The following is a 24,214-nucleotide window of genomic DNA, read 5'->3' as shown; positions in this document are numbered from 1 at the left end:
CTGGGCGCGCACGCCACGAATGGCGTAAAGTAACTTAGCATTTAAAAAACCGTACAAATTCACTGAAAAAACCATAGGTTTCACACACGTTATAGTTAGGAATTAGCATTTAAAAAACCTTGCAAATTCACTGAAAAAACCATAGGTTTCACACATGTTATAGTTAGCTGTACATTTCACTCGTAAAAAACCAATGAAATTCCCCCGTTTTAGTTAGTGCAGGCAACTATAACTCACGCGACCGCAATCTTCTGCTGATGACATATGTGTCTTTATGAAAAAAAAATATTTGTAATATATGTATAGCTAAAATTTAATGGAAGAAGACATGGGCAAATAAGTGTCTAAATACAGTATTAGCATCAGCAGAAGATTGCGGTCGCGTGAGTTATAGTTGCCTGCACTAACTATAACGGGGGAATTTCATTGGTTTTTACGAGTGAAATGTACAGCTAACTATAACATGTGTGAAACCTATGGTTTTTTCAGTGAATATATATATATATATATATCTCTTCTCACTCAGTGGTTGCTGTAAGCAATCAGATCGCTGATGGTGCCGTGCAATTACGTCTCCGCTCCGATGCCAACATTTCAACAAAACCTACCGAAATAACAGAAGAGCGGGACTTGAGTATGGTGTCTAGTGCAAATGTATTGAAACAGCAGCAGCCTGTGTGTGTGTGTGTGTGTGCGTGTGTGTATATATGTATGTATGTATATATATATATTATCTACTGGCGGTCGCCAGTAGATAGTTATAGTTAGGACCGAGTTTCCATAGGAAATCTCAAAATTCTATTTTGAATAACTTTGGCGCCGATTGACGAATCCTCGCGAAATTTTCAAAACTAATGGGGCGCTCCGCTCCTACCCTGAAAGTCTCGGGGTGATTCGTCAAGCGGAGGCCGAGAAAAAGGGGGGGTCCCAAAACGCGTTTTCCCCATGGATTTTTCCATAGGGACTTTAGTCGCAGCTACAGCCCGAACGGCTGAACAGAATTACTTGAAATTTGGCTGAGAGGTAGCCCTCAGGTCAGGGATGTGCCTTTTGAAGGTCTCGTGTAAATCTGTTCAGTATTTCCTGAGAAAATAGCATTTAAATCAATATATATATCTATGGGCGCGCTCCGAGCGTGTACCGTAAGCTTACGGTACGCGCACGCCGCCGTGCGCGAGCGCGATTCTGATTGGTTGTTAGATCTTAGTAAACATTCGAATCGGTCGAAACCAGGAAGTGTCGGCCGCCATTTTGTCTCTCGCAGTCTGAGGGGGTGAAAAACAAAGGTGGATAACGTGTAAAGGGGGCAGGCTGGACAGTTCCTGACCCCCTAGCCTTGGTCAGGGGGTCCCAGAAGGACCCCCAAGGGCAAAAATGTATTTTAAATTTTTTACGAAAAATCGCGGAGTGCGCGCACGGTACGCGCACGGTAAAAAACCTTAAATTTTTTTTTTAAATAAATACATAACTTAGCATTTAAAAAACCGTACAAATTCACTGAAAAAACCATAGGTTTCACACACGTTATAGTTAGGAATTAGCATTTAAAAAACCTTGCAAATTCACTTAAAAAACCATAGGTTTCACACATGTTCTAGTTAGCTGGGCATTTCAATCGTGAAAAACCAATGAAATTCCCCCGTTATAGTTAGTGCAGGCAACTATAACTCACGCGACCGCAATCCTCTGCTGATGACGTCAGATATTACATCACTGATGACATATGTGTTTTTCTGAAAAAAAAATATTTGTAATATACGTATAGCTAAAAATTAATGGAAGAAGACATGGGTAAATAAGTGTCTAAATACAGTGATGTAATATCTGACGTCATCAGCAGAGGATTGCGGTCGCGTGAGTTATAGTTGCCTGCACTAACTATAACGGGGGAATTTCATTGGTTTTTCACGAGTGAAATGCCCAGCTAACTATAACATGTGTGAAACCTATGGTTTTTTAAATGAATATATATATATATATGTGTGTATATATATATGTGTGTGTTTAAATCTCACTTTGTATGTATGAGTGCCTTGTGCCTATATATGTATATTTCACTATAGATATTTACACACTAACTTACAAAGTCCGATTTAAATATTTTAAGCAAACAAACCTACTTTGCAGTGAAAGGTGGTTGTAAAAAATTAATTGGTGTGGCGACATGCTGTGTCTGTTTTCCATCTGGTATATTCGGCAGTTTTGGTAGTGATACCGGGACAAATAAAGCTGAGGCACATGCTTCATCTGCTTGCTCTCCCCAACAGAGATGCAACTGTGCAAAGAGCAAGAGGGTAGCCTGCTGACCTAGACATGTTATGTTCCCAACAGGATTCTGGGGTCCCATGGCCCGTTCATTCTTTCTGGACTTTCCTCCTGATTCCTAAAGTTGCTGTAGTTGTTAGTTTGTCCTTCCTGCTCTGCTAGAGCTACAATAGGGACCAGTTTCTAACTCTTTCCACTTTGAAGTCTGCATGAATTTCCAAGCACCGCTCCTTTTTGAATCGAAGCCTACCAGAGAGCACAACTGTCTTATTTGCTAAAAGCATCTTGGGGAGATTCAGAAAGTTTCCCTGAGAGTGCATTCTGCCCGTTGTTTACCATTGGCTTTGTACTTTGTAGCTCACATTTGCTTGCTTTGTATTTGCTGGCTCTATTTGTTGTAGGCTGTCCAGCTTGGGTTCGCCCCTCCAGTAGCCCAAACCCTATTTACAGTTTTTGTCCACCAGTGCTCGATTTCTGTAAACAGGCCTATACACCTGGTTCTTATCTTGTCACATTTGCTTTCCATTCAAAGACAGAGGTCAAGTGTCAGGCTCTCTCTTCCAGGGAGCTTGCTGTTTAATTTTCTTTCTCTGACTTCAAAGTCAGAGGATTTATGTGACAATCATGCTGGCTCTGGGGAGTGTTTGAGGAAGGCTCTAGGATGTTTGTTTTTCTAGAACACATTTAAATGTCATAAAATGAACTGTACAGATGTTTCAGAATTAGAAAAGCCCAGATGAAGCACATTTTTTCGTAATTGTGAAGTGTGGTGGAACAAAAGATTTTAAACGATAAAAACAAATCACTACACTGTGATAACATTTCCACACATTATTGTTTGTGTGCTCTATACTGTTATCAGCTGAAACGGTATGTCTGTGCAAATATAATAGTGATTTTGTTAGAAGATGTGTTGTCTGTAATGGAAGCGTGCTACCACACCATGCACACTTCACTCTTACTCTACACCACTCCATGTCACTGCACTCTACTCTACACCACTCCACTTTACACCACACCACTGCACTCTATTCCCCTCTGCACTATTCTACTCTATGCCAATGCACTCCACGCCACTCTATTCTTCGTCACTGCACTCTTCCCCACTATAGTCTAGGCCGCTCCAGTCTGCACAACTACACTCTACGTCACTCCACTCTATGCCACTCTGCAATACTTCACTCTAACCCATTGCACTCAATGCCAATACACTGTATGCCAATGCACTCTACTCTGTACCACTCCACGTTTTGCCCCTGCACTCTGTCAATCCACTGTTTGCCACTCTTATCTACTCTGCACAACTGCAATCTATGCCACTGCACTCAACACCACTTTACATCATTACTCTTCCTCACTCTATGCCACTGCACTCTACCTTGCACAATTCCACTCTACCTCACTCTATCCTGCACCACTCCAGTCTGTTATTTCAGTCACCTCTGAAACAATCTACTCCATGCCACGCTACTCTGCGCCACTCCAATCCATGGCACTCTACACCACTGCACACTACTCTGCACCACTGTAGTCTATGCCACTGCTCTCTGCTACACTACTCTGCACTAAGCACTCCACTTTACACCACTGTATTCTGCACTACTCTACACCACTATTTTCTGCACTACTCTACCCACTGGACTCTGCAACTCTACTTTGCACCACTCAACACCACTGCAGTCTATGCCACTTGTGTACACCACTCTGATCTGCACCACTGAACTCTAGATCACTGTATTCTATGCCACTCCACTCTGCACCACTCCACTCAACAGCACTCTATGCCACTGCACTCTACTCCACTCTAATTATGCCACTGCTCCCTATACAGCTCTGCGCCACTGTACTCTACACTACTGCACTCTACGCCAATGCACTCTCCCCAATCCACTCTACTGTGTGCCAACTTCACACCACAGTAACCCACTGTATGCCACTCTGCTCTGCACCACTCTGCTCTGCACCACTCTTCTCTGCACCACTCCCCTGCACTCTATACCACTCTACTCTGCACTACTGCATTCTTTGCCAATGCACTCTAAGCCACTACACTCTGCCGCTCTACTCTGCAGCGCTCCACTCTATGCCACTTCACCCTGCAGCACTCCACTCTATGCCACTTCACCCTGCAGCACTCCTCTCTATGCCACTTCACCCTGCAGCACTCCACTCCACTGCACAGCACTATACTCTACACCACTCTGAACCACTCTACTTAGCACCACTCTGCCACTGCACTCTATACCACTCTAAGCCACTGTACACTACCCCATTCTACTCAACGCCACTGCACTCTACTCCCCTCTATGCAACGCTCTAATCTACGCCACTGCATTCTGCAGTGCTGCATTGTACACCTTGAAATTCTGTGCCGCTGCACTCGACGACACTGCACTCGACGACACTTTACTCTGAAACACTCAGCTAATGCAGTCAAAGCCGGTCCACTCTACGCCAATGACTGTATGCCACACTACATGACTCCAAAATATGCCACTCCAATACACAACACTCTATGCCACTGCACTCCACTCTACTCCACTCTTCGACATTCCACTCTACGCCTCCCACACCACTCTTCTCGATTCCACTAACTTTTAGCCGTGGTGAACAGCAGCCATGATGATGCATAACATGGCTAAAAAACATTGGCAAAGTCAACAGCTCTTGCATAGGTGAGACCTATTGGTTTTGCCAGTGCTAGCGGACAAGTTCTCACAAAATGTGCAGCTGTTTTTCATTACAAGGTATCGCAGAAGAAGGTCTTTTAATGTTCTTCCTTGTTGTGGTGTATCTCAAAGGGCTGCATTTCAGCCTCCTCTGATCAGAATTCGATGAGCTCACACACTGACACGCATTTGTGTAGGGGTCTATCTGGAGTCCAATATTCCCATCTCTTAACACTGCTAATCGGACTCCGCTGCCAGTGACCAATGTGTGACAGACAAGTGGTTGCAATGTACAAACCTCCGGACCCATCTTGTCACCTCCTTTTATTCTGGGGATCCCACCTAATGCCCTCTCCCCACTGGGCTTGACGGCAAGACCTGTGCTGCTCAAAGCTCCAGGCCTCCACATGGAGACCGTTGGCCCGACACTGCTTGGTGACCCTGAAGCATACGTTTGGTACCCCAGGGTTCTTCCCGAAGCACATGCAGAGGCTCTCTACCATTCCCTCATGGTGTTAGAGATGGTGCAGTAATGGTTACCGGTATACGTTCTACTACATTGAGGGAACCCAGGGTACACCACGACCTGCATCCAGTTGTCATAACACAATGCACAGTCCAGGTGTGCAGAGGCTTCTCACAATGAAGGGATTTGTCTCCCCGCGTGAGCAGAGTGCGGATGAGTTACAGAATGTCCTCAGTAATCCGTCCAATTGGCAGAAAATCGCTGATCTTCAGACGTGCTATTGGTATTGATATAATGCATCCACAATGCATGTATTTCAGATGGGGATTGTAAGCAGGTAGACCTATTAACTTGTGTCCGTTTTTCTTCTAGCCCTTCTGGCCTCTTGGCACTGGAGTGGCCCGAGGATTCCTGGCAGCGTGCGATGCCGCCTGGATGGTGAAGAAATGGGCATCGGGTGCCCCACCTCTGGAGGTCCTGGCGGAAAGGTGAGGACTTGGCAGCAGCTGCACCAAATAACCCGAGTACCTGCTGTGCTGGTCTGGAATGTAACGTAGCTAAGGAGAGATCATGTGTTCTACTGTGACTCTACTACCACCCCAGCCAGGCTGACCTACGTGGATAATAGCTGGGTTGAGCATGCCACCCTGCATGGAAGAACTAGACTACCCTGAACCCGGGTGAGCTGGTCTAACGCTCTGGTATACCGTAGATCGACACGACAATGTCAATCAGTGGTATATGCAGGCTGAGGTGTAGGGGCTGGATGGAGATCAAACACGCCCCTTCAGTAGCAGGGGAAAGTAGAGCTGTTGTAAGTGCCATCCAGCAAACGGAACTGGTCTAACAGGCCGGTTCTGGGCAGGTAGGTAGCATTACTAGGGTCAGGAATGCACAACACTTAGAGACCAGCACTGCACAGTGAGACCAGCCCTGCACCACGAGACCAGCGCTGCACCGTGTGAGTACAATCCTGGTTGACACATTCATTCCTTTTTTGTAGTCTGAGGGCTTCCTCTGTGACTGATGCTTGCTTTGTCATTGTAGTGTGTGAAGCTTGCTCATCTCCAGTCAGTGTGGTCATGTGACAGTGTATTATTGGGGTACTCTTGTGCAGTCTGGTGTGAGGCAGCTACTGCAACAGTGATGTTTTGATTGTGGAATGTTTGTTGGACCCTAAAACCCTCGGCTCCCAGTCCTCTTTTAGTTTCCATCAGTAGATCTGATGGATCTGAACGGTCATCACAATTTATCAATCACATTTCCACAAGCTTTTATCAATCGAAGCCCGTTTTATTGTTGTTAAATGTGCACCATTTAAAGACCATGTATTTTAACACATATATCTAATCACAATCGCATAAGGTTCCCGTGAATTCATAGAGTAGCATGCGTTCAGTCGATTATAATAACTCGTACACATGGAGGCGAACCTGTATCAGATCATAACTGTTTTCAAAAATCTCGGTATTAGACAGTAACTTCTGACAGTATGTGTATATATTTGTGTGTGCGCTCTATATATAGTTTTATCTGTATATATGTATGTATGTATATATATATATATTCACTGACATAGGTTTCAGACATGTTATAGTTAGCGTAAATTTTACTGATAAAAAACCAATGAAATTCCCCCGTTATAGTTAGTGCAGGCAACTATAACTCACGCGACCGCAATCCTCTGCTGATGCTAATACTGTATTTAGACACTTATTTGCCCATGTCTTCTTCCATAAATTTTTAGCTATAAATATTACAAATATTTTTTTTTCATAAAGACACATATGTCATCAGCAGAAGATTGCGGTCGCGTGAGTTATAGTTGCCTGCACTAACTATAACGGGGGAATTTCATTGGTTTTTTATCAGTAAAATTTCCGCTAACTATAACATGTCTGAAACCTATGGTTTTTTCAGTGAATTTGTACGGTTTTTTAAATGCTAAGTTACTTTACGCCATTTGTGGCGTGCACGCCCACTTAACGCAGTTCGTTCCGTGCGCGCACGGTGCGCAGTTAGTGCCGTACACGCAAGGTGGGCACGCAGTGCGCTACACGCACCACGTGCCCACGTTACGCACCGTGCGCACATGGAGGACATATTATGCACTTCCTTGTGATAGGTAATCTGTTAAATTTAATTTGTAAGTGATGACAATAATATGCCATGCACAGAGTGTTTTTTTTTTTTTATTAAAATTTTTAACGTAAGCGCACCGTACGCGTACGGTAAGCGTAATCGGCGAAATTTTCAAAAAATAAAAATTTACCGTTTTTGGCCTTGGGGGATCTTTGAGGACTCAACTAACATGGCTATGTGCATGGGCGCTGTCTAAACAGCCCCTTTATATGTTTTTTGCCTTTGTTTACAGCCCCCCCCCTCAGAGTGCGAGAGAGAAAATGGCGGCCGCCGCTTCCTGGTTTCGACCGATTCGAATGTTTACTTAGATGTAATCAGAATCGCGCACGCCACCGTACGCGTACGGTAAGCTTACGGTAAGCGTACCGTAAGCTGGCTCAGATATATATATATTGATTTAAAGGCTATTTTCTCAGAATCTACTGAACAGATTTACACCAAACCTACAAAAGGCACTTCTTTGACCTGAGGACTACCTCTCTGCCAAATTTCTAGTAATTCTGTTCAGCCGTTCGGGCTGTAGCCCTGTCTAAAGGTCCTATGGAAAAATGCATGGGAAAAACGCGTTTTGGGACCCCCCTTTTATCTCAGCCCCCGCTTGACGAATCCCCCCGAGACTTTCAGGGTAGGAGCGGAGCGTAGCGCCCCACCTATTTTGAGAAATTCGCGAGGATTTGTCGACCGGCGCCAAAGTTATTCAAAATAGAATGTTGCGGATTTCCTATGGAAACAGGGTCCTAACTATAACTACCTACTGGCGACCGCCAGTAGGATATATATATATATATATATATATATATATATATATATATATATATATATATATATATATATTATTATTATGTATATTCACTGAAAGAAACAAAGGTTAAAGTGATGTTATTGTTAGGTGTTGAATTTAGATAAAAACGAAAGCTGTAAAAGCCAGTGACATTCACCAGTTCTAGTTGACTGAGCGAAGTAGAATTTGTGCCCCCGCCATGCACTGCTTATGACTTCACATTACATCACAGATGGCATGCTGAATAACATCATTGATGCCATCACTAATCACATCACAACTGTTTCTTTTTCATTGAATGAAATTCGGTGATTCATTTCAGTGAATTTGTTTTTGTTTTATCATACTCAAAGTTGACCGTTTGCCCTACCCCGTCAGGCAACCTGCAGCCAACCGTCTCGCTGAAGCACACGACCAAGAGCCACGAGCAGCTGGGGATACAGGACCGAAATGAGTGACAGGAGAAAAAGCTCCCTTGGCCAATCAGGAGGCCCGCTTTTCGTAAATGTTGGGTACTGAGGAACTCCGCAAGACCAGCCTTCCAAATATACCAAACTTTTTATCCCCCTCAAGCCCAACTTGAGGACTTCTCTAAATGCTAAATTCTCAAAAAACAGCTAGACTAGTTTTCAACAACTCACAAAATACACACTTTCTGAAAAAAATTATAACTCGCTGCCAAATTTGGTGTATGAACATGGGACATCACAATTTGGCCTCCTATCCCCTCCCTCCTCCCTTTTTGCAGCCTCGGTTGATGGATCGGCACTCAACTTTCCATGAAGAAGCCGAGGAGGATAATCTTTTTAGGTCTCGCTGAGCCAGCGCATGCGCTGCTCTGTGATACATTTAGTATCGGGGTTTTCGAAGTGCTGCCACAGGCTTTTGGTGGCCTAGCGCTTGTGTTCACTCTATGCCACTCCACACTGTGCCACTGCACTTTACAACACTGCAACCTACGCCTCTCTACTCTACACTATGAACTCTACTCCAAAATACTCTACTATGCACCGCTGCACCACACCACACCACACCACTCTGCATCCCTCTACTTTACCAAAGTGCACTCTAGACCAGTCCACTTGGCACACTAATCTACTCTGCTCTCTACGCCAGTGTACTTCTTCGTGTACCACTCCACTGTACTCTGAAACAATCTACTCTATGCCACTGCATTCAGCACCACTCTGCTCCATTTCACTCTACTCTGCGCCACTGTACTTCACACCACTGTACTCCATACCTCTCTATTCTACTCTGCACCAATGTACTCTACACCACTGCTATCTACACCATTCTACTCTGCACCACTCTAAGCCACTGCATTCCACGTCAGTATCCTCTGCGCCACTCTACTCTGCGTCACTGCACTCCTCATCAGTGCATGCTACGCCACTCTGCGCCTCTCTACTCCGTGCCACTCTTTCTACTCTACGCCACTACACTGTCAATCCACACCACTAATCTGCACCACTGCACTTCACGCCATTGCACTCTATGCCACTCTACTCCACACTACACCACTCCACTCTACCCTGCACCACTCCACTCTGCACCACTCCACTTCACTCGATTCGGAAACAATCTACTCTACGCCACTGCTCTTCACTGCACTCCACAGCATTCTCCTTACACCACTCTCCTTACACCACTCTACATCACTGCAATCTACACCAATGCACTCTACTCCACTTTACTCAAAACCGATGCGCTCTACTCCAATCTACTCTGCACCACTGTACTTTACGCCACTTCACTCTAGGCTACGCTACTCTGACACTCCAATCTATGGTACTCCACTCTGATGCTCTACATCATTAAACTCTACTCCACTCTATGCCAGTCCACAACACTACTTCACTCTATGCCAGTCCACAACACTACTCCCCTTTACGACACACTACTCAGCTCCCTCTATGCCACTCCATGCCACTTTCTTTATTGCTCTCAATTCTAAAACACATTAGTCCACTCTATGCCACTCCACTCTGACACTCTGCCATTCCACTCTATGCCATTCCATACCACTCGTCCCTACTACACTCTACTCCACTGTATGCTATTCCACTGTCCTACACTACACCACCCTATGGCACTCCACTGTATGACAATTTACTCTGCTCTAGGCCTCTCTACAATACTCTACACAATGCTCTCTACGCCACTCCACTGTGCTCTACACCACTTCACAGCACTGTATGCCACTCCACGACACTCTTAACACTGTACTTCACTCTACGCCCCTCAACTCCAATCTGCGACGTTCTACTCCCTCCACGTCACTCCATGAGACCCCACTTCCCTCCACTCTTCTCTACGACACTCTATAACACTTCACATTACGACACTTCACGCCACTCTCCTTCAACCCACTACTAACTTTTAGCCATGCTGAACAGCAGCCACGCTGGTGTACAGCATTGCTAGAACATATTGGCAAAGCCAATAGCTCTTGCATAGGTGAGACCTCTTGGCTTTGGCAATGCTTGTTTTATCTTGCTTGTGGGTCCAGAAGCATTAGAAGATTTACACTGCACGACTATTCATCTGTTCGTCTTCTTGCTCCTGGTGGTTTGCAAGAGGGTACAGGGTATGTGTTTCCATGTGACTGTTTCATACCATGAGTGATTTACAGTTTATTCTTGAGTGTATTTTTTATACATTCAATTTTTTTATTTATATACATTTACATTAAGTGCTTTGTAGTTCTGTACACAAAATGTCCCAAAATGTTTGTTGATCTATTTATTTATGAGGTTTTATTCTTTGCCATTCATTTTCCTTTGCGGCCACTTCAGAGGGCTTGGTGGAAAGGTCCTCTCAATACAGTCATTCTCAATGAGGTTCTTGAAAGGTTAGAAACAATCTGTTCCACACCAGGAAGATCACCCGAGCCAGAAGTGGGTATGAGAAGAAAAGTTCAAATAAAAGTGAAGCTGAATCCCGAGATCCTGCCTATCCCAGCCCAACTGAAGTGTCTGATCGGTGTCTTACAACTATCCTTGTGACTTGACCTTACACCCTACATATTTTTGTTTTATCGCTGCTTCACGTAAAAGACATGAATTTCACTCCTGGAAATTGAAGCCACATTTTTTAGACCTGCATACCTAATGAGAGTTCAGAATGTTAGCCCACCGCATGTATATATAAAACTGTCTGGGGAGACCTTTGCTTTTAGGGCATCGTTAGGAGGTCCCGGTTGTTCTGCTTTGTAACTTCTGTACCAAAGACGTCAGTAACTCATGGGGCCAGAGTAGGGCTGAGTTACAGAGGATTACAAGTGAGACCCTGATGGTCTCCCCAATAATGAGGAATGGCAGAGGAGAATCCGTAATTCTGGGTATGGTTCCCCTGGTAATTCTTGTTTTCCTCTGGATTTCACCCGCAGACTAATGCACCAGAAATGGGTAGATGAAACTGAATGTATCTGGGGTGTCCCCATGGATGTCGTACTTCTAATGTGGCCAGCGATTTTCCTTACCAACCATATCAGAATTGCAGAAGGACTCGTAATGAGCCCCCACTGTTCAAGCTCTCTAAGAGTATTTTCAGTGAGTGTAGGAGGGCTCCTTCTTTCTAGGTTTCAGACCCTTCTAAATGATGGGTTATGCACCAAATTAACAAATTACGTCTAGTAAATTGATAGCAAAGGCTTTCGGTTTGTGTAAATACTAGGGCAGTGAGTCAAATTGTGAAAAACCTGGAGCCAAAGTTAGGCATGCAAGAGCCTTGAAACCAGTACCCGCTGTGGGTGGTCCAGAAGGACACAAGCAACAATTTGCGAGGCCTAGCAGTATATTCCTGGCATATTCTGGACTATTGACTGACAGAGAAGAGTGATTGAGTTCCGTGGCATGAAAATAACGGATAGAGGACAGTTAAGCAGTATGAATACATGACGACCTAGGACTGTATTATGAAAGTGCCCCGGGGGGTGCAACGTGTGTTTCCGCCCACGTTGCTCATCCCCAGGGAACTCTGGTGTTACAGAAGGGGCCAAAAACACTTGTGTGGCCCCTTCTGTAATACTGATAGTGGTGGCGTACTTAAAGTGCCAGCGATAACATCAGAGGGCGTTCCCTCTTTTGCATGGAGCTGTGCCCCATGCAAATGAGGGCATCGCTTTACCTCTGTGCCCGTGCCGTATTACAGATGCGGGAGCAGAGGCAAAGCCACTCTCAAGAGGCACACTGCTAGTGGGCCACCGGTGCGGCACGGTCAGTGCGCCTCCTGAGAGCAGCCCTCTGGAGGAGGGAATGCGACATCCCCTTGCAGGTGGGTGCAGTCATTCCCTGCACCCGCCTCCGAGGGGATCTCTAATCCCCTTTAAAAGTGCATATGGGCTGCCGCCTGCACAGTGAAACACGGAGCAGCTGGTTCAAAGCTGCTTCGTATTTCGCATAAATGTGCTGCCCCCAGGGCAGTACAAGTTCACGGCTGCCCACAGGGCAGCGCATTCTATGTAATAGGGTGCACTTTGTCTGCCCCCGACATACCTGTTTTAAGGTGCGCCAGGCGTAAACAGGGAAACTGCGCCCTAATGCATAATATGGCCTCGGATTGTTAATAAGCATAGCACTGACATCTGTGTTTTGTCAGAGACCGGGGGGGGGGGCACGCACGATGCCCCATAACTGGAATTCTAGTTTAAAGGCTGAGAAATACTGTAGCTATCAAATGTAGAGTGATAATGGGTGTGTACAAAAATACATATTGGGTAAGAGTGTGATATTTCCAAATATTACTATTGAGCAGATGATGTGACATAACCACAAACGCGGAGTAGTTTGTAAATGCCATGAGAACCCTAAGAAGGCATAACCACTGTGCATTTTTTTCTATTACAAGTTAATTTTGGTGCAGAGATTTTTGAAGTTGATATTAGCACGGTACAGTTAACAGCAGAGCCTGATTGTATTTAACAATATTCATGTTTTGCAGGTCTTTTATGAGGAGGCATCTGATTAAACAATTATCTGATAGAGACTTCTAGCCGCAGATTCCTAACCTTCTAATTATCCCCAGGTGTCAGAATAGATCCAGAAATTTTTCATGAGTATTACTCCTGCACGCCGGTAGGTTTCATTGTTAGGCTCTGCTTGGCATTGTCGGTGTTGTCCGAGCTGGAAATAACGCTCGTGTTGCCTATATAGACACCACCCCAGCGTTCTGACATTAGTTCTTTTCGTTTCACACTAGTCAGCGCAGATCTAGAGAGAGCTACCCCACAGTCATTTTTTGACTGACCTCTTCTGTCTTTTTGCCGAAGTCTTTTTTTGAGATCTTCTGGTGTGGCAGGATGTCAACTTGGAAGGTTAGCTTCAAGCCCTGCGGCGCTTATAACCGACAAATGTCAGTGACGGGCCCACACCCTGTTTGCCTCCGGTGACTCGAGCGCGACCACGATGCGAAGACCTGTGTTGACTGCCATGCCATGCACCCCAAGGCCTTGAGGGAGCACTCCCTTAAGTTCCTTGCGCCTCAATGTGTGACGCCGCAACAGTCTCGATGGAGTGGCAGGTCCTGGGATCAGTCGTGGAGCTCAAGATCCTTGTCGCATTCAAAGTCTTATTCAGGTAAGTCCCACAAGCGAAAGAAAACTAAGAAGTCAAAGAGACAGTCAACTTCATCCATTTAAAGTCTTCCAGCGGGATGAGTGAGCGTCGTCATTCGAGGTCTAGCTCCACGGTTGAGCCTGCGTTTGGGCAGTTTCCGCTCCTCCCTGATTTCCCAGGTGCCAGAGCAACCCCCATCCAACTTTGTGAGTTCTATGAGGCTACGCACTTCATATTTGGGTGGCCCATTCCTGCTGGTTCACCTTCAGGCCCTGCGGATTCGGTAGGGGCTCCCACTGGTTCGCCGGCGGTTCAGTCCCCGGCTCCAGTCTGGTCCCTTGGATCCACAGCTGGATTCAGACCAGTGCCATTCGTACCACCTTGACCTTCCCCAGTGCCTGTCAATGCTCTCTGCGGCGGTGGCGGCACCATGCCCATTCCGATCCCGACTCCGACACAGAGCTGGCATCCTCCCACATCGGCTCTGTTGCTGACTAGAGCCATGCCTTCCAGACTAGAGCCTGAGCCCTATTCCTATGGCCAGGGAGGATGGGAGGTGTCGCTTGACCCTGAAGAATACCCCTAGACTAGGGTGACCAGAATTTTAAAGCCAAAAACCGGGACATTTCCCAAAAATAGAAGGACTACCATTTCCCTTCAACCTAGCACACAGATTGACCGCGCTCCTTAGCAGAGAATTACAGAAGAGGCAGTAAGAACATACACAAAATGCCATTTTAAAAACCAGTAGTATGCCTGTTAATTGAATTGTTTTCTTATAACAGCTGCTAACTATCCCTGCTTTGCAAAATATACAAAATATACCTTCCACCGTTTTTAGCCTACCATCTCTAAAAACTGGGACATAAGCTTAATACCCTGAAATCTGCCTGGACAGCTGGCTGAAAACTGGGACTGTCCGGGCAAATCCGGGACGCCTGGTCACCCTACCCTAGACCCTAACATGGACTGGTTTGAAAATTGGTGGACGCCAGCGGACTGGACTCCTCTCCAGATACTGGCATGTCTCTCCTCCTTCCGTGGCTATGAAGGAGGGAGCCTCTTTTGCTATGGCGGTGAGAAGGGCAGCGGAGGTCCTGGACCTTAGCCTACCCTCAGTGGCAGTCAACAAGTAACTTCCCCTCAGAACTGTTTCTCCCATTTAATGAAGCCCACACGGATGTCCTGCTTAGGACCTGGTCTAAACCGTGCACAGGGGCTCTTCTGGACAGGATGATTGCCTGCTGCCAAGCCCCGCTCCAGGAGACCCCAATTTCCTCACGCAGCACCCTACCCTGGAGAGCTTCTTGGTACAAGCTTCCACCTCCTATGTAAATCCTGGTGCATTCCCTACCACTCGACCAGCTACGGAATCCAAGAGGCTGGAAACCTTAGGAAAAGTTTTTTTCACCAGCCTGGCACTGCGGTACTTGAACACTGCGAGTCTTTTGGGCTGTTATTCCCATGCAGTGTGGGATTCAGATGCGCAGGTGCTGTCCATGGTCCTGGAGGAGGCCCAGACCATACCCATCCAAACTATGACAGACTGGAGAGATGCAGCCAAGTTCATGATCCGATAAGGGTTGGGCACGACCGACTCTCTAGGCAGAGCGGTTTCTTTGTCAGTGGCCTTGCGGCACCACAACTGCCTTTTCTCGTGATGACCAAAAATTGCTTATGGCGATGCCCTTCGATGACTCCCATCTCTTTAGAGACGCGGACTCTGCACTGGAGAGCTTCAAGGAAGGCAGAGCTACGGCAGGTCCTTGGGCCTTTCCCTGACTTCTCACCAACCCCAGTCTGCCCTTCATTTCTTTTGTGACCTTGGAAGGGGCTTCCAGCTGCGGCGTTAACCGCCCACCCACCATGGGACCCAAGCTTCTCAGCCTCTGCGTGGCCAAGGATGTGGTACCCACAGACCAGTGGATAGGGCGGCCAGAGATTGGGCCAGTCCACCCCCCCCATTTTAGTTTGCTCCCCTACCATCATGGGCACCCAATGGGAGGCATGATGCACCATGACCTGCCTCACTGGAGGTCAATAACAGACTGTTGGATCTGTCCAAAGAGGCTACTTCCTCTCCTTTGTGACATCTCCTCCACCCATGCCACCTTTTTGCGACAGGCTGACGAAGGACCATCTCTCCTTGATCCTCCAGGAAGTAGCTGCTCTCTTGGCCAAGGGAGCCATAGAGAGGTGCCGACGCCAGAAGTAGGTTTTGGTTGTTATTCCCGTTATTTTCTGGTGCCAAAAGGGATGTAGACCATTGTCATATCGTAGACCTGCGCCCTCTCAATTTCTTCCTGAAAAAGAAGAAATTCAAAATGCTTACGCTTGCTCAAGTCCTGTCTGCCCTAGACCTAGGAGCCTGGATGGTAGTGTTGGACTTGCAGGACGCATGCTTTCACATTCCCACCTTGCATGCCCACAGGCATTGCCTGCAGTTCATGGTGCGCCATGAGCACTTTCAGTTCGACATGTTCCCTATTGACCTTACCTGTGCCCTTCGTGTGTTAACCAAAGTGATGGCGGTGGTTGCAGCTCATCTGCGGAGATCAGGTATGCCGATCTTCCCCTTTTCTCGAAGACTGGCTGTTGAAGGCGGGCTCACCCCAGGATGTCATCTCCCACCTACAAGCTACAGTGGACCGCCTGCATTCGCTGGGGTTCACCATCAATGTGCTAAAGTCACACCTGACTCACTCTCAGACTCTCCCTTTCATCTGAGCTGTTCTGCACATGGTGCAGTTTCGGGCCTATCCTTTCGAATGGCAAGTTCAGGATATTCAGGCTAGGATCTCGATGTTTCAGCCTCTGTCTTGGATTTTGTTAAGACTGACTCTGAGGCTGCTGGGCCTCATGGCCTCCTGCATCCTGCTTGTGACACGTGCCTGCTGACATATGCAGACTCTGCAGTGGGACCAGAAGTTCCAGTGGACACTGAATCAAGGGAACATCTTCTACATTGTCCAGATCTAGGAGGGAACTGCGAAAGATCTGGGTCTGTAGCAGACCTCTCTCCGTTCCCCAACCAGATCTCACTGACAGATGCATCACTCCTGGGATGGGGCGGCCATCTAGGAGAGGTGGAGATCAGGGAACTCTAGTCTCTGGCTGAATTTGGACTCCACATTTACCTGTTGGAGCTTGGAGTGATCCGTTTAGCATTAAAAACCATTCTAGCCTCCTTCCAGGTAAGGCTAGTACAGGTGTTCACGGACAACACCACTGCCATGTTGTACTGCAACAAGCAGGGCGGTGTGTGGTCGTGGACCTTTTGTCAAGAGGCCCTGTGTCTCTGGACATGGCTAGTACAGCAGGGCATTTTCTTGGTGGTTCGGTGGCCTGTGTCTCTGGATATGGCTAGTACTGCAGGGTATTTCCTTGCTGGTTCAAAATCTGAGGGTTCTCTAAACTCCAGAATGGACAAACTCAGTTGCAGACGCCTTGCGGATTACGAATGGTGTCTCCATCTGGTGGTGGTGCGAGGTCACTTTCAGCAGTAGAGACGGCCTTGGTTAGATCTTTTTGCCACTGGCAAGAATGCGCAATGTCAGACGTTCTGCACACTGGAGTTTCCAAGGCGGCTCTCGCTTGGAGGTGCTCTTCATCTTGAGTGGAGCTCAGACCTCCTGTATGTCTTTCCACCCATACCACTCTTGGCCAAAGTTCTCGAAGATCTGGAACAACTGGGCCCAAGTCATTCTTATGGCTCTGAATTGATCACGGAGAGTCTGGTATGCCGAGCTGTTGAGCATGGCCATCGGTCCTCCGATCAGGGTGGGCATTTGGGAAGATCTTCTGTTGCAGCAGCAAGAGAGGGTTCTCCACCCAAACCGGTCAACCCTCTGCCTTCCTGTGCGAACATTGAGTAACAACAGTTGACAGCTTTTGACCTTCAGCCCGAAGTCTGCAATGTTATATTGGCACCCAGGCGTCCCTCCACCAAGATGGTGTACGCCTACCGTTGGGGCAAATTTGTGGCATGGTGTACAGAGAAACCAGTTGACCCTCTTTCTGCTCCCCGATCTCAGATTCTTCTGTTTGTTCTTGCCCAGCAGGACTCTGCTCTAGGCACTGTTAAGGGATATCTTTCTGCAATATCTGCCTTTCTTCTTCTGCCTGACCAACCTTCTGTTTTACAACCCCCTTTTGTACATAGGTTTTAGAAAGGTTTGCAACATATGTTTCCTCCTTCCTTCATTATGCCTCAGTGGGACCTCAATCTTGATATACGCTCCATTTGAGCCCTTACATAACTGTCATCTCAGGCGCCTTACGATCAAGACCACTGTCCTAGTGGCCATAACATCTGCTGGAGGGTCGGTGAGCTTCAGGCCATGTCATCAAAGCCTCCACCTCATCCCTTCAAGGAAGAGGAGCTATTTCACCATCTGAACCCAAAAAGAATTTTGTTTTACCCTGACAGCACACACAATTTCCGGGACGACCAGCAGGGTATGGGTATGTCCAAGCGAAGAAAGGAAGGGCAGTGCAGAAGTGCACCATCTCCCGATGGATCGTGCTCTGTATATAGATCTGTTACGCATTGGCTAAACAGCAAGCCTCAGAGGGTTTATGTGCTCATTCCACCAGAGCTAAAGCTGCCACCACTGCGTTAGCACGCAGAATTCTGGACCTGGACATCTGCCAGGCAGCAAACGTGGGCTTCCTTGCACATGTTTACCAAACACTACTGCCTGGACAGTCCGATCTGTAGGTATGGGCATGTTGCCTGCTCGGTCATGCAGGACTTCCTCGTGTGAAATTGGTCTGCAGACCCACCTCCGGGGGAAGTATTGCTTGGGTATTTATTCTAAGGTAAATGATCTGCAGCTAGAAGTCCCTATCAGATGAACAAGTTACTTACCTTCGGTAAAGCCTTATCTGGTAGAGACGCTGTCTAGCCGCAGATTCATATCAACCCACCCATCCTCCCCGCTCTGCGAACGGGTTTCTAGGGACAGGATTTTCCCCTTTCAGGGCCCAGTTTTCCACACCAGTGATCAGAGTACTTCGTGATTACACACTTCTGGTGTGGAAAGTCAAGTAAAGTCCATTGCTGGTGTGGACAACGCCAATGATACCATGTGGAGTCGGACGACACCACCTACTGGTGTGCAGGGGTACTGCTCACAAAACATTTCTGGTTCCAGTCTGACACCTGGGGAGAATTTAAAGTTAAGGAAACTATGGCTAGATAGTCTCTACCAGATAAGGTGTTACCATAGGTAAGAATCTTGTTCTTTAAGTAAGTAGTGGATGGTAAAATGTACAAGTACGTTAACCATATATTAAAGTAGGAAACCGAGAACTGGGAAAGTGACCGAGCACAGTGACTGAGACCAACCAGGTGCCCGGCCTCCTGGAATAGAAAATGAATGATAAAGATAGGAAGAATTGAAAGAAGGGACAAACATTTTTTTATAATATAAAGAGTAACAGAGAGATGGAGAGTAGAGGACATGGAGACGAAAATACATCAAAACAAACAATAAACCAAGGGACATGCTGAGGGGTCCCACCACCAAAGCAACCATTAAATACATACACAATCTTGATTAGACACATGGTGTTGACAAGACAAGGGGTTACAGGAAATGTCAATCCAAACTCTGAGGAATGCATCAGATCTGTGAAAAAAAGAAGAGAAGAACTAGATCAAGAAAACTAGGTAACACCCAAAAAAGGTATACAGATTCATTGAAACAAATAATAAAATAGTTCAAGTTTTGCCAAAGTCCATTGCCTGTCCTTTATGAAGATGAATGAATTTTTTCAAGTCTTACGGGTTTTCAAAAGTATGAGATCTCTCCTAATAGTTGAGTTTAAAAAAACAAGGATGAATAAGCCATATCGGACATTCATGGATTTTATGGCAGCGTGTAGATTAGGAAATTCTTTACTTCTGAGAGCTGTTGAACAAGCTATGTCCTAGGTGATTAAAATCCTCTGTCATAGCCACATCATTTGCTTACATTGTTTAGAAGCAGAAAGTACTGCTATTAAATCTAAGTATTGCGATAAGCAATGATACCTCGCGCACGAGTGGAGGAGGCCTTGGATGGTAGACCAACTCGGTAAGCTTTTTGTATGTTAAAGAATGGACAGTCTTTAGCCCCACAATTTTAAGGAGAGTATGAGTGTAGGAAGGAAATCGTATCCGAGCCCTCCTGGCCTTCTGGAATGCCATACATTTTGAGATTATTGTGGTAGCTATGATCTTCCCAATCTTAATTGTGTTTTGTGAGTTGCAATATTTCCTTAGCATAAATAGGGCTCTTGGTTTCATGGTATTTTAAATAACATTTCTGTCTGTATTTATCCATGTTTATTTTTTGTTCAATTTTTTCAGTATTTTTCGACATTTATTTTCTCATGTTGTGGAAAAAAAGCTACAATTTGTGTTTTTCCACATTTATTCAAGACAAAATGTACACATGCTCTGTTTAACACACATATAGGCTTGATGGCTTTCATGCAAACAAACTTTCCACATTCTAACAATGTGTCTCACCTTACAGAGAGCATATATGGCTGCTACCACAACACAGCATGTATACTGTAGCATTGTGTCTCGGTGAGCCACAAAGTGTTCCAATAGCTCATCCAAAAATAGATAAGTGCACGTTTTTCACTAGTGGTAGGAAGGCTGTGAAAAATATTTAAATGCAAAAGGCTCTGCCTCTTGAGCAACTGTTTTGAGGCACCTGTAACCAGCAGTTCAGTTTCTATGGGATGTTTTTAATTGAACTAACACACTTCTCAAGCTATTTTCTTTTATCACACATACCTTAAAGCATGGGTAGATATTACTGGCTAAAAGAATATTGTTTGGCTTTCTGAATGTCATCCTCCCTCCCACTGGTAGGAATCTCCCAAGATCCTTCACCTCTCTATCACACCACCACTGAGAAATAAAACCTGCATGTTAATTTCCATATTTTTCGGTTGATATAAATAAATACAGACAAGGAAACAGAATGGTTTCTGTCTGTATTTATCTGTATAAAAACGGAAAACAGGGGCCTTCGTCATAAAGCACACTTTTGCAGAGATATTCTAGGCATCACTGATCCGTTGTTCAATTTCAGATACCTTACAGTCAAAGTTGGACCATTCCTCCTTTGTAGAGTGACCTTGGTTTCCAAAACAAAAGGTTTCAGGTTTTTAATTCCGTCAATATAGTCTTCTAGATTAAGAGGCAAAAGAGACTTGGTGGGAGATGTTGGGTCCTTCTTCACCCTCTTATTTACATTTCCTAATTGTTCCTACCTAGGAACAGAAGAGAGATTGAGAGGAGCAAAATATTCATAAGTTAAGTGGATGGTATTTCTAGATCCATGGTAGATACTTGGGTATAGAGTAGCAAGGTAGTCACATAGGAAGTATACAGATAGTGAAGCAGAAGAACCAATAAATGATCGGTAAATGGATGAAGCAACTATCCCAAAGAAATTCCCAAAAGACCTCTTAAATATGGCTTGTATGCAATGAGAAATTATAGAAATCCACTAGATAAAGCGTGAAAGAAAACCTAAGTCCTTATAATCTCCCCTGCATATATCAAATTGATTTACGCTGCTAACCCACCACTGCCGAGGCGTTAGGAGAACGTTTCTCAAAATGGCGTCCCCAGCATGAGGATGGTGTAAGTATAGACAAAGACAGTAACTTGGTCCAAAAACTTACCATGCCGCCACGGGGCTGCCGCATCCGCCTCTCCGCTCGAAATAGGCATTGAAGCCACCTAATTGAGTCCCGTTTCTCCCGGAGTGTCCGGAGGCTAAAAGCCTGGCGGCGATCTTGGAGCGCTCCTCAATTGTTAATACTTTAACTCTGATACTTTAACTCTGATATTTTTTAAACTGCTCCTTCAATGTTCAGCTAACAAAGAACTCTGAGTGCTCTTACAGTGCTCAGGTTTTAATTAGTCAGTGGCGGCTCCTCCATTGGGGCGTGGGGGCGTCGCCCTACTGCTTTCTCGCAGTGTGAGTAGCAGAAACATGAAATGGTAAAACTACCATTTCATGGTTTTGCTTCTCGCATGGGGAGAAAGCAGAAGTTTCTGGAGTGCCTGGTTGGGGGCGGGAGGGTGGGTGTTCCTGCTCCGGTGCAGGGGAGGTGTGGCTAGCCCACTGTCTTTAGTGCTGACTGTCTGTTCGGCCCCAGGGCCGACCAAACCAGTCATGCGCAGTTACGCACTCTCTCTTTTTCTCTATGTAGGCTGCAGCCTACATTGAGAAAATGGCTCCCTGCCCTGGCCTACAGGCGCCCGGCAGGGCGCCGTCCGCTGCCAATCACAACGCTGTCATTGCAGCGTTGTGGATGGCTTAGGGGAGCGGGCGGGAGGAAGGCTGCCTAGGTGCAGGCAGAAGCAGCAGGAGCTGAGAGCAGGCGGTAGCGTGTGACCCGGAGGAAGAATTGGGAGGAAGCAAGGTAAGTTTTAAATTTTATTTTGATTATTACTGTCCCGCTCCCCCCCTCCCCCGTACGAACACCCTCCCCCCTCCCTCCCCCTCCTCCCCCCTCCTCCCCCCTCCATCCGTCTTGCCGGCCGCGAGTCAGTACCCCTGTTCAATCATGCCTTCTCAGTTAGATACATCTATTTCATGCATCATGTCAGTTTAAGGGTGTCAATTTAGAAACACCCTCGCCCCCTCAATCCGCTCGCTTCCGTACACGAGCTCTGGCGGGCTGTTGCACTCAATATTTTTTGTCTAAAATGTATATGCATGTCAGCATGTTTTTTTCTTTTATTAGGTAATCCTTATTCTGTGCATCATTTTTCCTAGATAGCTTCTGTGATGAGTTTTCATTGTTCTTTACATGTAGGCATTAGGGCTTAGTTTTAAACTATGCCCAATCTGTAAATTTACTACCACTAAGTATCCCATGCGCACGCGCACCTTCTAGCTCCAATAAGAAGAGCCCTGCATGGCCCCTGTCATTATTGCGAAGACGCCCTATGTCTAAACGAGTGGAGGTGCAAACGTTCATTTTGGCCGCAGATGGGAACGGGTCAACAGGACACTTTTGCATCTGGTGCTCAGGTCAACTTTCCCTGACCAACTTGCCACAAAAGGCCTTCTCTTCTCACCGCTGGCACGTGTTTACCAACCGGGGGACTTTCTTCATTTAATTCTTGAGGCACGATACCCCCATAACCTGTGCAGCATGCTGCAGCTCTAAGGGCGCCGTTAAAGGTGAGAGTGGTGTTACATTCTGGAGATGTTGTTGATTAAACTGAGCCACACGTAATGACTACATTGCTAGGCAGAGAGACTGACCTGGTCATATATGAGTGAGCAAAATGTGGAGACTGACCTCGGTTGAGTGTCATGACTTTTACATCATCATCATAAATGCGGTGGTATATTTTAATTGCAGGTACGTGAAGTAATCTTAGTTATGCCTATTAGATAAACTATCACAGCCAGCACTTCTTAATTAAATAGGTGCAACTCAGGATCAAAAACTCTGAATACACATATGGATATCAATAAGCGGTACGGTACATGTGTTGATGAACAGAAGGTTCCTGCGGAGATCGAGAACAGGATAAGCATTAGTTGTACGTAAGTAACAGCATATACGTGGCATTGTCAAAATGACTTCAAATTTCAACACACAACAGATTAGATTTTCGAGCCCACACATTCCCCGTTATGTAGCACGATTGGTTTTAATGTAATCAAAGACCAAGCTGAATGTTTGGGCATACAGACCAAATGACCTAAAAGCAGACCGCTTGCTGCAACATACGCCAGGGACAACTCAGTCCACAGCCTGAATTCAATTTCCACAAGCGTTAGCTGTTTTATAAAAAAAAAAAAACATACCGATAGGTTTTAGTTATATCAAAGAATCAAATGGCTATATAATATAGTTTTGCATTGATAACAAATATAATTTACTAGCAGTTAGTTACCACTTTGCGTTATGTTTGTATTCATATCACAAACATCAACATGGGGCGCCTTCATTTGCCCGTGTGTGTTAAATTCTATGCAGCTAGTAGGCAGGGCAGTTAAACTGAAACTGTCTTCCTGACGTCTCTTAAACCTTGCCCTGAAACTTAGCGAGGAGGTTTACTGAAGAACATTCCAGAGCAGGGAAATGAAAAAAACTGTGTGCTGCTCAAGATGTAAACATTGTGTGTTCTCTGGAGTCAATAGGACTGAGTCGGTGCATGCTTTGCAGATAGCACTATGGAACCGGGGTACACTACGTACTACGGGTGCACAGTTCAACTGCAACAAGTCAGCAAATGGGAGGGGAGTCTAGATGCCTGGGCTGCTATGTAGGGTGTGGCACACTACACCAAAGATGC

The 24,214-nt window shown here is 45.9% G+C and overlaps 1 protein-coding gene across 3 annotated transcripts in view; it reads left to right on the top strand.

The window, feature by feature from the left end:
* Nucleotides 1-24,214, top strand: part of LOC146784459 (F-actin-monooxygenase MICAL1-like) — a 356,165-nt gene that overhangs the window by 195,052 nt on the left and 136,899 nt on the right. For all 3 annotated transcript variants that reach the window (XM_085633206.1, XM_085633205.1, XM_085633204.1), the window contains one exon: nucleotides 5,773-5,888. In XM_085633206.1, the coding sequence (XP_085489332.1) occupies nucleotides 5,773-5,888 (116 nt within the window). The remainder of the gene's footprint in view (nucleotides 1-5,772; nucleotides 5,889-24,214) is intronic.

This window comes from Triturus cristatus, chromosome 11 (genome assembly GCF_964204655.1).
Source record: "Triturus cristatus chromosome 11, aTriCri1.1, whole genome shotgun sequence".
Taxonomy (NCBI): domain Eukaryota; kingdom Metazoa; phylum Chordata; class Amphibia; order Caudata; family Salamandridae; genus Triturus; species Triturus cristatus.
Note: the sequence above shows the minus strand (reverse complement) of the source record. Positions and strands in the feature narration are given on the sequence as shown.